The 12,369-nt window shown below is 48.5% G+C and overlaps 1 protein-coding gene across 5 annotated transcripts in view; it reads right to left on the bottom strand.

Moving 5' to 3' along the window:
* klhl13 (kelch-like family member 13) overlaps positions 1-12,369 on the bottom strand; it is a 36,425-nt gene that overhangs the window by 20,899 nt on the left and 3,157 nt on the right. For 2 of the 5 annotated variants that reach the window (XM_027030059.2, XM_027030062.2), the window contains exon 2: positions 10,639-10,728. The exons of 1 other annotated variant lie outside the window; for it this stretch is intronic. In XM_027030059.2, the coding sequence (XP_026885860.1) occupies positions 10,639-10,728 (90 nt within the window). Of the gene's footprint in view, positions 1-4,823; positions 5,303-10,638; positions 10,729-12,369 lie in introns of those variants that run through there. 2 more of the 5 variants (XM_027030060.2, XM_027030061.2) reach the window with 2 other exon arrangements.

Below are 12,369 nucleotides of genomic sequence, written 5' to 3' on the forward strand. Positions count from 1 at the left end.
TTTCAACCTGATGCTCTTCATGTCAAATGGAACAGCACTAGTAACTGAAGCAGATAAACACTCTTGTGGCAGTGCTTTTCCCTGCAGTCCACCGTGCCTTTACACTTGTCATCCTGTCTTGTGTCGTCAGCTGCTGTAATCATCTCTGTTTTCTGGCTATGTCTTTGTCTAAGGGCTATCAGACTACAAACTGTGTTGAGGTTAATGAGACTGGATGAGCCCTAAATAAATGTTGCCCATCGCCCTGTGCCACGTGCCCTGTGCCACCACTAAAGTGAGATGTCCACCCCTTTTCTACAAGCTAGTGCACAGAACTAGCTCTCGGATATCACATTTTGAAAATCATCTTACAACGTTAATTTGAACGAAACAAAAAACACTGCCCAGCACTACTTCAGTTGTTTTAAAGAAACAATCTCTTGGCATCTGGATGGGGCCACCGCAGTGAGAATAACTGTCACACCTACTTACTGCATGGAGGGAGTCTGGACTAGCGCCATTCTCTGATTGCAAGGACATGGTTAACCTGGACATGGTTTAAAAGGACAGGGGAACAAATGTAGCCATACACCAGCACAGCCATATCTGGCATAAGGGACACGTGCCATAGCCAGCCTCTGCCCTGCCTTAGGCTCCGCCCCCCCGTGCGGGCTACACCCTCACAGAGGGAAAAGAGCCAAAAAGAACCTTGCAGGCCACAAGTGAATTACACGACTGAAGACCGAGCGCGTGTTCCGCGTGTCTCACTAATCTGGATGGGATGAACGCGGCTTCGCATTTGGTTCAAATTAAGAGCACGTGGCTGAATCAGCAGTCTGGGAAAACCCTCGGGCCCAGAGCGGCACCCGAGTTGTTCAGCGCTTCCACACACGCGTCCCGCGTCAACCCAGCTAACGGAGCGTCTGTCCGGCCACGCGTGAAGGGCTCAGTCTCTGAAATTCCCATTCCCTACTTCACTCCAAATCCACTCACTGCATTGGTCATCAAAGGGGTCAGACAGGTTTTTTTTCCCCTCTCTCGGCCAGTAAGAGATGCATACCGGTCCTGCAGCGTCTCGCTGCTCGGTCGGTTTGCGCTTTGGATGAAACCTTCTAGACAGACCACTGCACCCAACTGAAAGCATGCACACACACAGACACACTCCCCCCCCACAAACACCCAGGTTGGGGTGGCCATTTGTCAGCAAAGCTTTATCTCCTGTGTAGCTTTTTATATGCCGAAGTCTGGCCGCTGTAAGGCGCATGTGTGCGTATGTGTGTGTGTGTATATATATCTGTGTGTGTGTATGTGTGTGTGTGTGTGCGCGCATCTGTGCGTGTGTGTGTGCATGCGCGTGTGTGTGTGTATTTTCTACAGAATAGGTTTTTCCAACCGGCAACTAACTGTATGACCAAACTAAAAAAAGAAAGTGTTGATTACACTGCTCTATTCCCTGCACCCCCCCCCCCCACCGCCTCATCAGTTCTCACTCATTTCTCCTCTTCTTTCATGTTCTCCTTCGTTCTTCAGCTTCTGTTCCACTGCTCTTTACATAACCCTCTCTCCAGCTGTCTCACCCACACACTCCCCCTCGTCTCTCTCTCCCTGATCGTCACTATAAAGTGAAAATTGAATCCCCCCCCCCCCCCATTTCAACAAGATTAAACACCACGCCAGCAGAGCCTAGCGTAAGGTAAGAGAGTGTGTGTGTGTGTGAGAAACAAAACAACTCATCCTCCTAGGTCTTCTCTCTCTCTTTCATCAGGTTAATGATTGGGGAGGTGAAAACCCATTACAAGATGAATATGTTTTTGTAGAAGTAATACATGTGAGTAAGGGTGGGGTACACACACACACACACACACACACACACACACACTTTACTCCCCTTAACCAGTACATCTGAGAAATGATAGTGACGAGAGAGCAGAAGTCAAAGTCAGAAGGGTGTGTGCAAGTGCCGTTAAAATCAAAGGAGTTTTAAAGACATTATAGGCCAGCATTGTCACCTATATATATTTTTTTAATTATTTATTTTAGTTCTGAATAAGAATCAGAAAGATTGGAATTTGAGTTTATTTTGCTTAAAATAAACAAATATTTAAGACATTTCCCAAAGGTTTATGCAGTGATCTGCTTTACTCCTTGATGTGAGCGAGTATGAACTTCCAGACAGAACGGTGCAGCCTCCCAAACCTCCAGCTGAACAGAAAAGCTATTTAAGGCATCCTACCCTATGGCAGTAAAGCATATGTCGATATTTTCTCAAATAAACACACTGCATGTTGGAAGGAGCTGACTCCAGCCCAGTTACGAGCACCTTTGCCACCATACACACACCCACGTGCAGTCAGACACACACAGGCCCACACACACGTACAAATGTGTGGCACACAGAGTCAAAGCTGTACATGTGTGTGTGCACACATGCATATTTACATACAAACAGGAATGCGCACACACACACAGACACACACACACACCCGACAGAATTGATTCAATAATAAGTGAATAAATGTGCGTTATCTGTTATGTTAGGTAAATGAAAACCTCTCTATGTAGTTTCACCATGGCTTGAGCGCATTTCCGTGGGGTGGAGAGGGGTACACACACTCACACTCAAATGCAAGCAGCCACAGCAGACCAGATGTTTACAACCTGCCAACCAGGCAGGACAACAATACAAGCCATAAACACACGGAAAATGGCTGTGTGTGTCCAGCCAAGATTCATGTACCATTAGGGAATGAGTGAGCAAGTGTGTGCGTGTGTGTGTGTGTGGTGTTTGTAGGTAGTGTGTGCGTGTGTGTGTGTGTGGTGTTTGTGCGTGCATGCACATGAGCAAGAGAGGCAGAAAGACAGAGAGAGAGCGCACGAGAGAGACAGACACAGAGAGAGAGAGAGAGAGAGAGAGTGAGAGTGAGTGAGACACAGAGAGAGCGCACGAGAGAGACAGACAGACAGACACACAGAGAGAGAGACACAGACACAGAGAGAGAGACACACACAGACAGACAGAGACACAGACACAGAGCGAGAGAGAGACAGACAGAGACAGAGAGAGAGACAGAGAGAGAGAGGAGAGAGAGAGATGCTGTAGGGTACTCTTGTCCTCCCTGTAACTGCTTGGTTCTCAGAATGACCTGCACCCTCTGCGTGTGTGATGAGTAGAGGCAATATATAGTGAGACCAAACCACTGGATCTCTCTCTCTCACGCAGCTAAAAGAATACTGGTCCTTCTGAAAGGGGGACCACACACACACACACACACACACACACAAATACTGCGCCAGGAACATCACAGTATAACCTCCAGTGAGGCCCAGCAGGATGTGGGTCCTGCACCAACCTCTCCACTCCCAGCATGGCTCCATACAAACAGAACCATTCACTAGCCTCATGCACCTACAACTACTGTACACCCACCCTGAGCAGCACAATATTAAATGTTCAGAGAAAGAGAGCGAGCGAGAGAGAGAGAGGTTTAAACTACAGTGTATGATCTGAATGATATGTATAGAACCCTAATTGCAGACTTCAGTACTGTTTCAGAGATCTGTAAACACTCAAGAAAACACATGAGTGTAGCACTGTGCGTGTGTGTGTGTGTGTGTGTGTGCGCGTGGGGCATCTGTGGTCAGCCTTTTTTTAAGGCTTACATAAGTACTGTGAATACACGCTGGCCACCTTCTTAAACACACGATGTCGTCTCCTGTTCTACATTGACAGCAGGCTGTGTGGATGCAGCCTGGCTTGAGGCGTCCAGATATCATCTGGGTTGGCCAACTGATTCATGACTACACTTGACTACACACGGGTGTCTACAAAAGAAACCTGATAACTCCCGACGAATTCGGAACGAATACATCTTACCCGCCACCCTCCTGGTTCATCGAGGGACCCCAGGTTCCAGTGTTCAGGTGCCTGGTGACTTTAAATCATCTATTGGCAATCAGTTTAAACCCGTCCGAGCGTTAACCTACTGCATGGTGTCGGACCGGTATGCAAAATGTTCACAGTTACTGCAGCATGACTTATAATCTGTTAATAAAGCAGTCCTTAACCCTCATCCTGCTAAACTTATTACCCGACTGATTGCGCTGCCCATTAGACCTCGTGGTGTGAATTGTTTAAGTAACCAGAAAATAAACAAACACAAAAACCCAATTAAATAACACGATATTATATTTGCTCCCAACAACGAGGCCTGATCAACGTGTCCAGATGACAAGGCAGAAAGAGTTCGAATTGGGTTAAAAATTAAGCAGAGGTAGAGAAACTATCCGTTTTGGACAGTCAATTTGTTCCCCAAACGGTAAAAGAGATGGGACGGAAGGAGGTGACAGCTGCCCCGCGGACAGCAGGTGCGGCACCGGACTCGCCGTGCGCCGGCGGTACCTCTGCTGCAGCCCGTTCCGCCCTAAAGCCCCCTCCCGCGCGCTACTGTACTTCACGAAAGACGGCAAGAGCCCCCCAACCCACGGCACGCGAGACGCCACGGACACGAAGACGCCTGACCGCGCGCATCCTCCCGTGCGTCGCGTGGATCCGGCGAAGACGGAGAGAGACCGAGAGACGCGAAAGAGAAGGAGGGAGAACGAGGAAGCGGGTGGACAGAAATAAGACACGGACAGCGGAAACCTCGCAGTTGACGCTATGCAACACAAAGCACGCGAGTCAGCCCTGCAGTCACACGCGCAGAGCCGTTCAGTTGAGTTAGAGAGAAATGGGCAAGGCGACAAGCTCGAAATAAAAAGGCAAAACACTATAAATGTAACTAACGAAACCCAAACGCTCAAAACAGAGGATTGTCCATTTTGCTGCAGCAGCGTGAGCTACTTACATGTATGCTGGCGATAGCGGAGAGGACCTGGACGTTTTCAGGACGGGGACGGGAAATTTCCAGCTGACGGGGGAACCGCTTTTCCATTTCAAAGGCATGTTTTATCGTCAGCAGCTCCGGGCTAAGGCGGCGAAGAGCGATCCCACGGACAGGCTTCCAGCGGGGGCTTCCATGCCGTTCAGCCCCGGAGCGAAAGCGCTGTGGAGGAGAGGGACGGTACGGAGCTCGGCCGGCGGCTTCGTGGAAGGTAGCGGCAGAAGCTAAAATGTTGTTCGGCTTGAGAAGGAGCGAGGGGAGGCAAGAGCATCTACTCCTCAGCCAAAGGCTGGCAGAGCCGACGTGCGGGGCATCTCCTCAACGCGAGGGATGGAGAAGGAGCGATGGATGGGGGGGAGGGGGGTGTGGAGAGACGCGAGGAGGAAGGCAGGGGAGGAGAATTCACCCGGGCCTGAGACGGTGGATGGTGCCACCTTGACTGAGGGGAAGCCGACTGCAGTGGCGAGCTGTTATACGGAGGTTTGAAGAGGAGGGAGGGAGGGAGGGAGAGAGAGAGAGAGAGGGAGAGAGAGAGAGAAAGAGAAAGGGAAAGAGAGTGTTTGTGTGTGTGTGAGGAGAGAGAGAGAGACCGCACCATGAGAGATGCTGGTTCTGAATGCAGCTATGAATGCGGAGAAAAGTGCAAACGTGTGTAGTAAGAGATCAAACAATCACATACTGCGAGTTCAAACGAATTAAAATCACGAGGAAAGAACGAAAATCTCCGTTCTGTTAACATATCAGGGTTAGCCGAACACTTCCCAGGACACGGATTATTTGGAGCAGTTAATTCCCAAACATTTCTTCCGTTACACGGGCTGACTGCAGGTCAGGCGGCCACTTCGCTCGCGCGCGCGCAGGCGTCCTTTGACTTGCCATGCCTTCGCGCGTGCCGATTTCGGAAACGGCGTCAAACGACTGCACGTGAGAGAGAAAAAGAGGCTTCCCGCTTTTGTAGGTGCCTCTTGCTCTGCGCACTGGAGAAACCAAGTGAAGCAGGATAAACCAGTGAATTTATTAACACACAAACAGCTGAACCTGGCTGGCGCAGTGGTAAGACAAGGTGGCAAATCCCAGCTAATTCTATTAGACATATAATACAGCCACACGCAGCAGAGAAGCAGAGCTATGTACATTTACGCCTGTGTGTATTCTTTGCGCGGGCGTGTGTGTGAGTGTGTGTGTGTGTGTGAGAGAGAGAGAGATCTATTTAGAGACTGTGCGAGTCAGGTCCTTATAAGAGTGAGTGCCTATTACATCCATTGGACACAGGTGAACACAGAGCTTGTACCCTCTGCTGGACATACAAGGCACTGAACGTCGACAGACAGACCGACACGTGCGCACGCGCACGCACGCACCCCTCTACCCATTCCCAGTTTAATTGAGTGCTAAATGTGTAGTGTGGGAGAGGTGTGCCTATTGCTAGGCCTCTATTATTAGAGGTGAATAAGAGAGCGCAGGCATGGCGTGGAGACCACCACCACCACCTAAGAGATGTTCCGTCTTGTGTGCGTTCGGTGGACGTAGCTCACTTCTGAAGGAGCCTGGCCATTAGCACTGAGGATCCCATTACAGCATACGTTTGAGCCGCAAACGAACACGACAAACCACACTTAGGGGTTATTAGAATTTATTATGTTTCTTTACACACACGCGCGCGTGCGTTTAACAGCTCTGGTGAAATGCCTCATTCAGAACTTCCAACCTTGCTATAATGGAATATAATTACGAGTGTGCAATCATGCAATTTCCCGGCTCGCGTTCACTCCAAGCCACGCTGACAAGAGACTTCTCGCCGTCGGGTGGATTTGGCTTTTTAAGAAAACGAGCTAAGCGCCTCCCGGCTCCCATACATGTGGCCAGGGCCGCAGCCTAACACTCGCCTCACTGCGGCACTTTCAGCTGGTCCTTGTGAAGCATTTGACTAAAAGCCGATGACGTACATGCACATCCTGAGAGTGGTGTCCCCTAGGGCCTCCCGCAACATGTGCGCTACCATCTCTCCCGCTCCCATGACATCTGAGCCACTCGTCAGCTAATTAACGAGGTCTTTGTGGATTTTAAATGGGTGTGTCAGAGCAGACGATGACACTAAACTGTGTGATAGTCTCTGACAGCTGGAAGATGGACCATTTACTGACAAACTGTGAACAAAAGTTATGACTATTTTTTGAGAGAGACCAGAGACCCAGGACATAGGCCAAACACGAAAGGCACTTGGGTATAAAAAGATTTGTAAAGCATAGCTATGGTAATCCACTAGCCTTTATTAAATGAGCGCTGTGTATGAAACCAAGTCAGCACACCCAGTCTTACTTACACAGCTGCATTTCACAGGTGACTCAGACAGGGAAGAGCTAAAGGTTGATGTGTGAAAGAACTGTTTTTAAACTGTGATGAATGCGCAAGTGTGAGGAATGGGGGTGTGGGGCATTGGCGTGAGGAACGGGTCTAGCCCTACAAAAGGTGTGTGTCATGTACACACACACACACACACACACACACACACACACACACACACACACACACACACACACACACACACACAATGTTGGATGACTTATCGTGCGGAATATTTTTGGCAAAGATCAAAGAAAATCCACAATTAATCCACATTTATCATTTTCAAAGCAGTTTTGAGAACAAGCGAGTGAACCAGTGTGAGAGTAAGAAAGGGAGCATGGGATATAAAGAGTGAGTATGAGGGAGAGAGAGAGATGAAGAAAGAGTAAGAGATGGTGTGAGGGAGCAAGATAAATGTTCTTTCACGATACTCTGAGAGAGTGAGAAAAAGGGTGCAAGAGAGCAGGTGAACTTTAACCCATTTAAGTAAAACATAAAAAAATGCCAGTGTTGGTCAACAGGGATTAAAAGAGCAACAAGGCATGTGAAAAGAGAGTATAACTGGAAGAGAGCAAGACACTGCCACCACACAGCCTAGCTGATGAAAGCTGACAGAGTTACAAGGCACGTTCGGCATTATCCAACACACAAGGATAAAACTGATGACCTGTTGAAATGAAACGTTCAAAATCAGGAGCTAGCATTTGCGCTAATGCCAGTGAGCAGTGATCTCACCAGAAGAGGCAAACTCATTCTGTAGAAGTAAGCAATCCAACATTCATTTGTAGATGAATTAATTCATTCATTTGTCGGGGATAAATACTAAGTACTATGTGTTAAATATTATTAGCATCGCACAGCAAAGCAAGCCCACAAAACACTACCTCATACTCTCATGTCCCCATCAACCGAAGTGTTTCAAGGATAACTGCTAAATTTCTAACACAAAAAATGTAGTTTTTGAGAAACTGAAGGAAAAAAATGTAAGTTTGAACATTAAAACAGCAGCATTAGCGTGGCCTGACTCTCCAGAGGAGTCTCAAACGAGGCAGGTCAGGCTTTATGTCATCTGTAGTTTGGTTTCACTGTTCTGTGATCAGCTTCTTTAGTCACTACCTCACAGTAGTTTTGTTTCAAAATAAATTTGAAACAAAAAATCTAAAATCTAAAGCCATCTGTGAAGTATTTTTTTTATCCCAAATCTTTAAAAAAAAGTCTATCAAATCATGATCACAGAATCTGAAATCATATCAAACTTGCAGATGCACACACTGTTCTGTCCCTAGTCCACTCCACACAGCAGGCAGAACGCACCTGGCGTTTAAACTGATCTAGGATCAGAAATGTACAAAGTTTTGCAATTAACCGTTAACAGAAGAAAGGTAGAAAAGCTGCTGCTGGTTCACTTCTCTCTCCCTTTCTCCCCTGCTCTGCCCATCTTCCCAACTCCCTCTACATCCCGCTCTCTCGCCTGTTAGCACTGCAGTTGCAAGGACAGGCGTGCCACAGATGGATGCCAGTATTACCCTGCTCTCAGAGGAAACCTACCCACAAGCACTTTAGTTTGCTACTTTGTACATATGTGTGTATGTGTGTGTGTGTGTGTGTATGTGTGAGTGACAGAGCGAGTGAGAAAGAGTCTAACATCCAAATCCATCCCTCAGGCATATTCTTTATTCTGCTTTGGCCTTGTGTTTCCATCTCCGTTAGACACACAGTACAGTGTGGTAAGTATTGCTTAGCAACCCAACACTTACAAGCTAGCAGACAACCAGTAAAAGCCATGTCAGGATAACAGCGATGACGACAGCGACAGCAACAGCCAGCAAACACACACACACACGCGTGCGCGCATGTGGAGACGATTTGGATTTAAAGATGCTTTTTAGAAGAATGGCTACAGGCTTTGTGAGAGTGAGAGAAGTGAAAATGAGAAAATGATCTAAAATGAGAAAGAGAACAGCTGAAACAACAGCAAACTGACAGAGCACACGCACACACACACAGAACATTATTATCCTTTGTGTGTGTGTGTGTGTGTGTGTGTATACTCTGTAGATCTCTGGGAGAAAGAGTTTGCTGACTATTAAGATCAATCCACTCACACAGAACATTCTAGAAGGCATACAAAACAGGCTGCCTAATGCACAGATATAAATAATCCAACACACATACATATACACATGCTCACACACCTCGAGGGTCTGAGTCACCACTACAAACACACACCGCCCCAGTACCATACACAAGCACACTGTTCCTACTCAAGTGCATCTCCAGACACAGTAAAGGATAAACAGTAATCTTTCCTTTAAAGCCTGATTCATTTGGGCCTTGCTCAAAGAAACGCCTTTGTTTTGCCTTCCGACGGGTCCGGGGAGCGAAGCAGCTCTAACGCCTCTGAGCACATTTAAACTCCACGGGGCACAGGACAGCGCGCGACGCTGCGAGCTCAGGCCAGGGCCAGCCACCTCCTGCCCCACCTCCTGCCCCACCCCCGGCTGTCCGTCTGTCTGTCTGTCTGTCGGTCGGTGCGTCCGGTCTGACCGCATTCTGCCCTGAGGGAGGAATGCACTGTTGCTGGTGACAGGAACAGGCAGCGACTCCGGGCTGTCACAGAGTCAACAGTGCAGTGGCAGCCAGTCAGAGGAGCTCGGTGCTCTCTGTGACTCAGTGTCTCCTCTCAAACCACATTACAGGTCCGGAGCCGCAGACGGCAGAGAGACAGAGGGGTTCCGCTTCCAATAGGACTGCAGCTTGTTCTAGTTTTTCATGATTAGCAATCTAAAAAATAAAAAAGTGTAAAAAATAATAACACCAAACTTTTTTTTTGCTTTATAGATGGACAGCCAGACAGATGTACGCGCGCTCGCACACACGCACACACACACACACACACACACACACACACACACACACACACACACACACACACACCAAGTTAATGTAGACTTTACAAATTTATAAAGTGAAGAGTACAGATAGGACTGTTCCTCATTTGTGTGGTGTGGTGTGTGTGTACGTATTGGGTTTGTCGACTAGCTTATAAAGACCTAGATGACCTAATTGTAATAAAAGCTTTGTTTTGGTTTTACTCTGACTGTAGAGGAAGGCTTGTTTTGGTTTGTATGGTGGCTGGTTAAGGCTGGAAGTGTATGCTCAACACACGGTCATGCTTAGTCTGCTTACAGTAGTGTGCGCATGTGCGCTTGTAAGACAGAAACGCAGACAGAGAGGCAGCCAGACGGACAAAAAAGACCAGCAAACTAAGAAAACCATGACAAAGTAAAACAGAAAAGCAAAACAGTGCTTACCAGAAAAACAGTCATCTTACACCATGTCCATAATAAAGTGTGTGCATGCGTACAGACTGTGGTATCCATGTGCAAAGTCTGCATGTGAATGAGGGAGAGGAGAGGAGAGGGAAACGTACATTGCACAGTACCTGTCGTGCAGTCCCATGGACAGGGTGTCTCCTCGGTGCACAGGGTAGTCCATGCCCGCGCGCTCAACCACAGGGGACCTGTGCAACAGGGCGGAACAGCTACTGAGCACGTGCGGAACCCACCAACCACAGGCCGTTCACTGCTTTCAGGGTGCGTCATACATTTTTCAGGGTTAACCTGCACTTCCTAACACAAGGATGGCACCACACAGAGAGTTCACACGCAATCAGTCCATTTAACCATTAAAGAAATTTGATGGAACTAATTCAAAATTCCCACTCAGAGAAACCGCAAACTCCTTAAAAATAAGTGTGACGTGAGGTACCAAAGAAGGATCTCCAACAAGGTGCTAAACCCTGATCGCAGAGCTGGACAGACCAGCAGGGGTTAAAGGGGCAGGGCTTAAGGGCGCAGCCTCCCTCAGTTGCCCAGCGCACGCAGGCATGTGTGTTTAATTACGGGCTGGAACAGAGGCGTCGGGAGAGCAAAGCTCCACCCACACACGCACAGCAGATCAGAGCTTCCCAGCCCTTTCGGCCTCAGATTGAAGGGCCGAGTGGAAACTCTCCGGGCACCGCCTCTCCGTGCTCCGTGACCCCTATCCCCGTGTCTGCCCGCTCCACCGGTGGAGGCCTCGCAGCATACGGCACTGCTATTAATATTCCACTGCTCATATTTTGGGGGCGTTGTCTGCCATCTGTGACACAGGGCACCCCTCTGATTTACATGACTGGGGTTCACCATGGGGAGAGAGAGAGAGAGAGAGAGAGAGAATATGAGGAAAAACCTGGTCCTAAGCAAGCAAAACAGTGTCAATACTTAATGGAAACACTTCCTGTCATTCATGTATAATGGCCCACGGGAACCCGGTAAGGCTTGCCAACCAGAAAGACTTTTATCCACACTCATCAGCTGCCGGCAGTTGTAAGACGGTCTTCACACCGCAGAGGTAGGCATGTAAACCATAGCCCGTCACCGCATCTCTGAACCCTGCCAGCACCTGTCCTCCAACATGGTGGACCGGCCCACCCACTGGTCCGCTCTCGCTTCAGACGTCTGGCAGCGACGTGCAACCCAGAGACGTGTTTATGGGAGGCTATAATGAGCTGCTTTATTTATAAGGTGTGTCTCTGGACAGGATTATAGCTGGGAAAGAAAACGATGTCCTTCTACTCCGGTATCAAAGAGGAAGCAGTGTGGTAGAAGCAGTGTGGTGGCAGTAAAGATAATCCACGTTAACACCTTCAACCGGGCACTCGGAACTGCATTACCAACGGGCAGCTGCATTTGGCTCACGGTCTGGCGCAGAGGCAACTTGCATATCAGTATGACAGTACGGTTCTCCCTTGGGGGTCAAACCCAAGACTCTGTTGTTGCTAGCACCTTACCTGCTCTACCACTTGAGCTACAGGGACACACAACGTGTATGTGTGTCTGTGTTCACAGTGTTAACCTGTCACAATTAAGACAGAAATAAAGTCCAAGCATAGACCGTTCACACGGCAAGCCACGGTTCCGGAAACACTTAGAAACAGGATTTGAGCACGTTAACCAGCTCGACAGCTCAGGGAAGCCACCACATTGCCTTGGCAACCACAGTGCCTTGGCAATGGGCAGAGGTCACCGTAGTGCGAGGATGAGCTTTGCTAAGCTAGCTGAAGGCTGACAAGCACACTAGCTGGCACGAAAATGTGGCTCTGCTCTGACTACAGTGACAA

Source organism: Electrophorus electricus, chromosome 6 (genome assembly GCF_013358815.1).
Source record: "Electrophorus electricus isolate fEleEle1 chromosome 6, fEleEle1.pri, whole genome shotgun sequence".
Classification (NCBI taxonomy): domain Eukaryota; kingdom Metazoa; phylum Chordata; class Actinopteri; order Gymnotiformes; family Gymnotidae; genus Electrophorus; species Electrophorus electricus.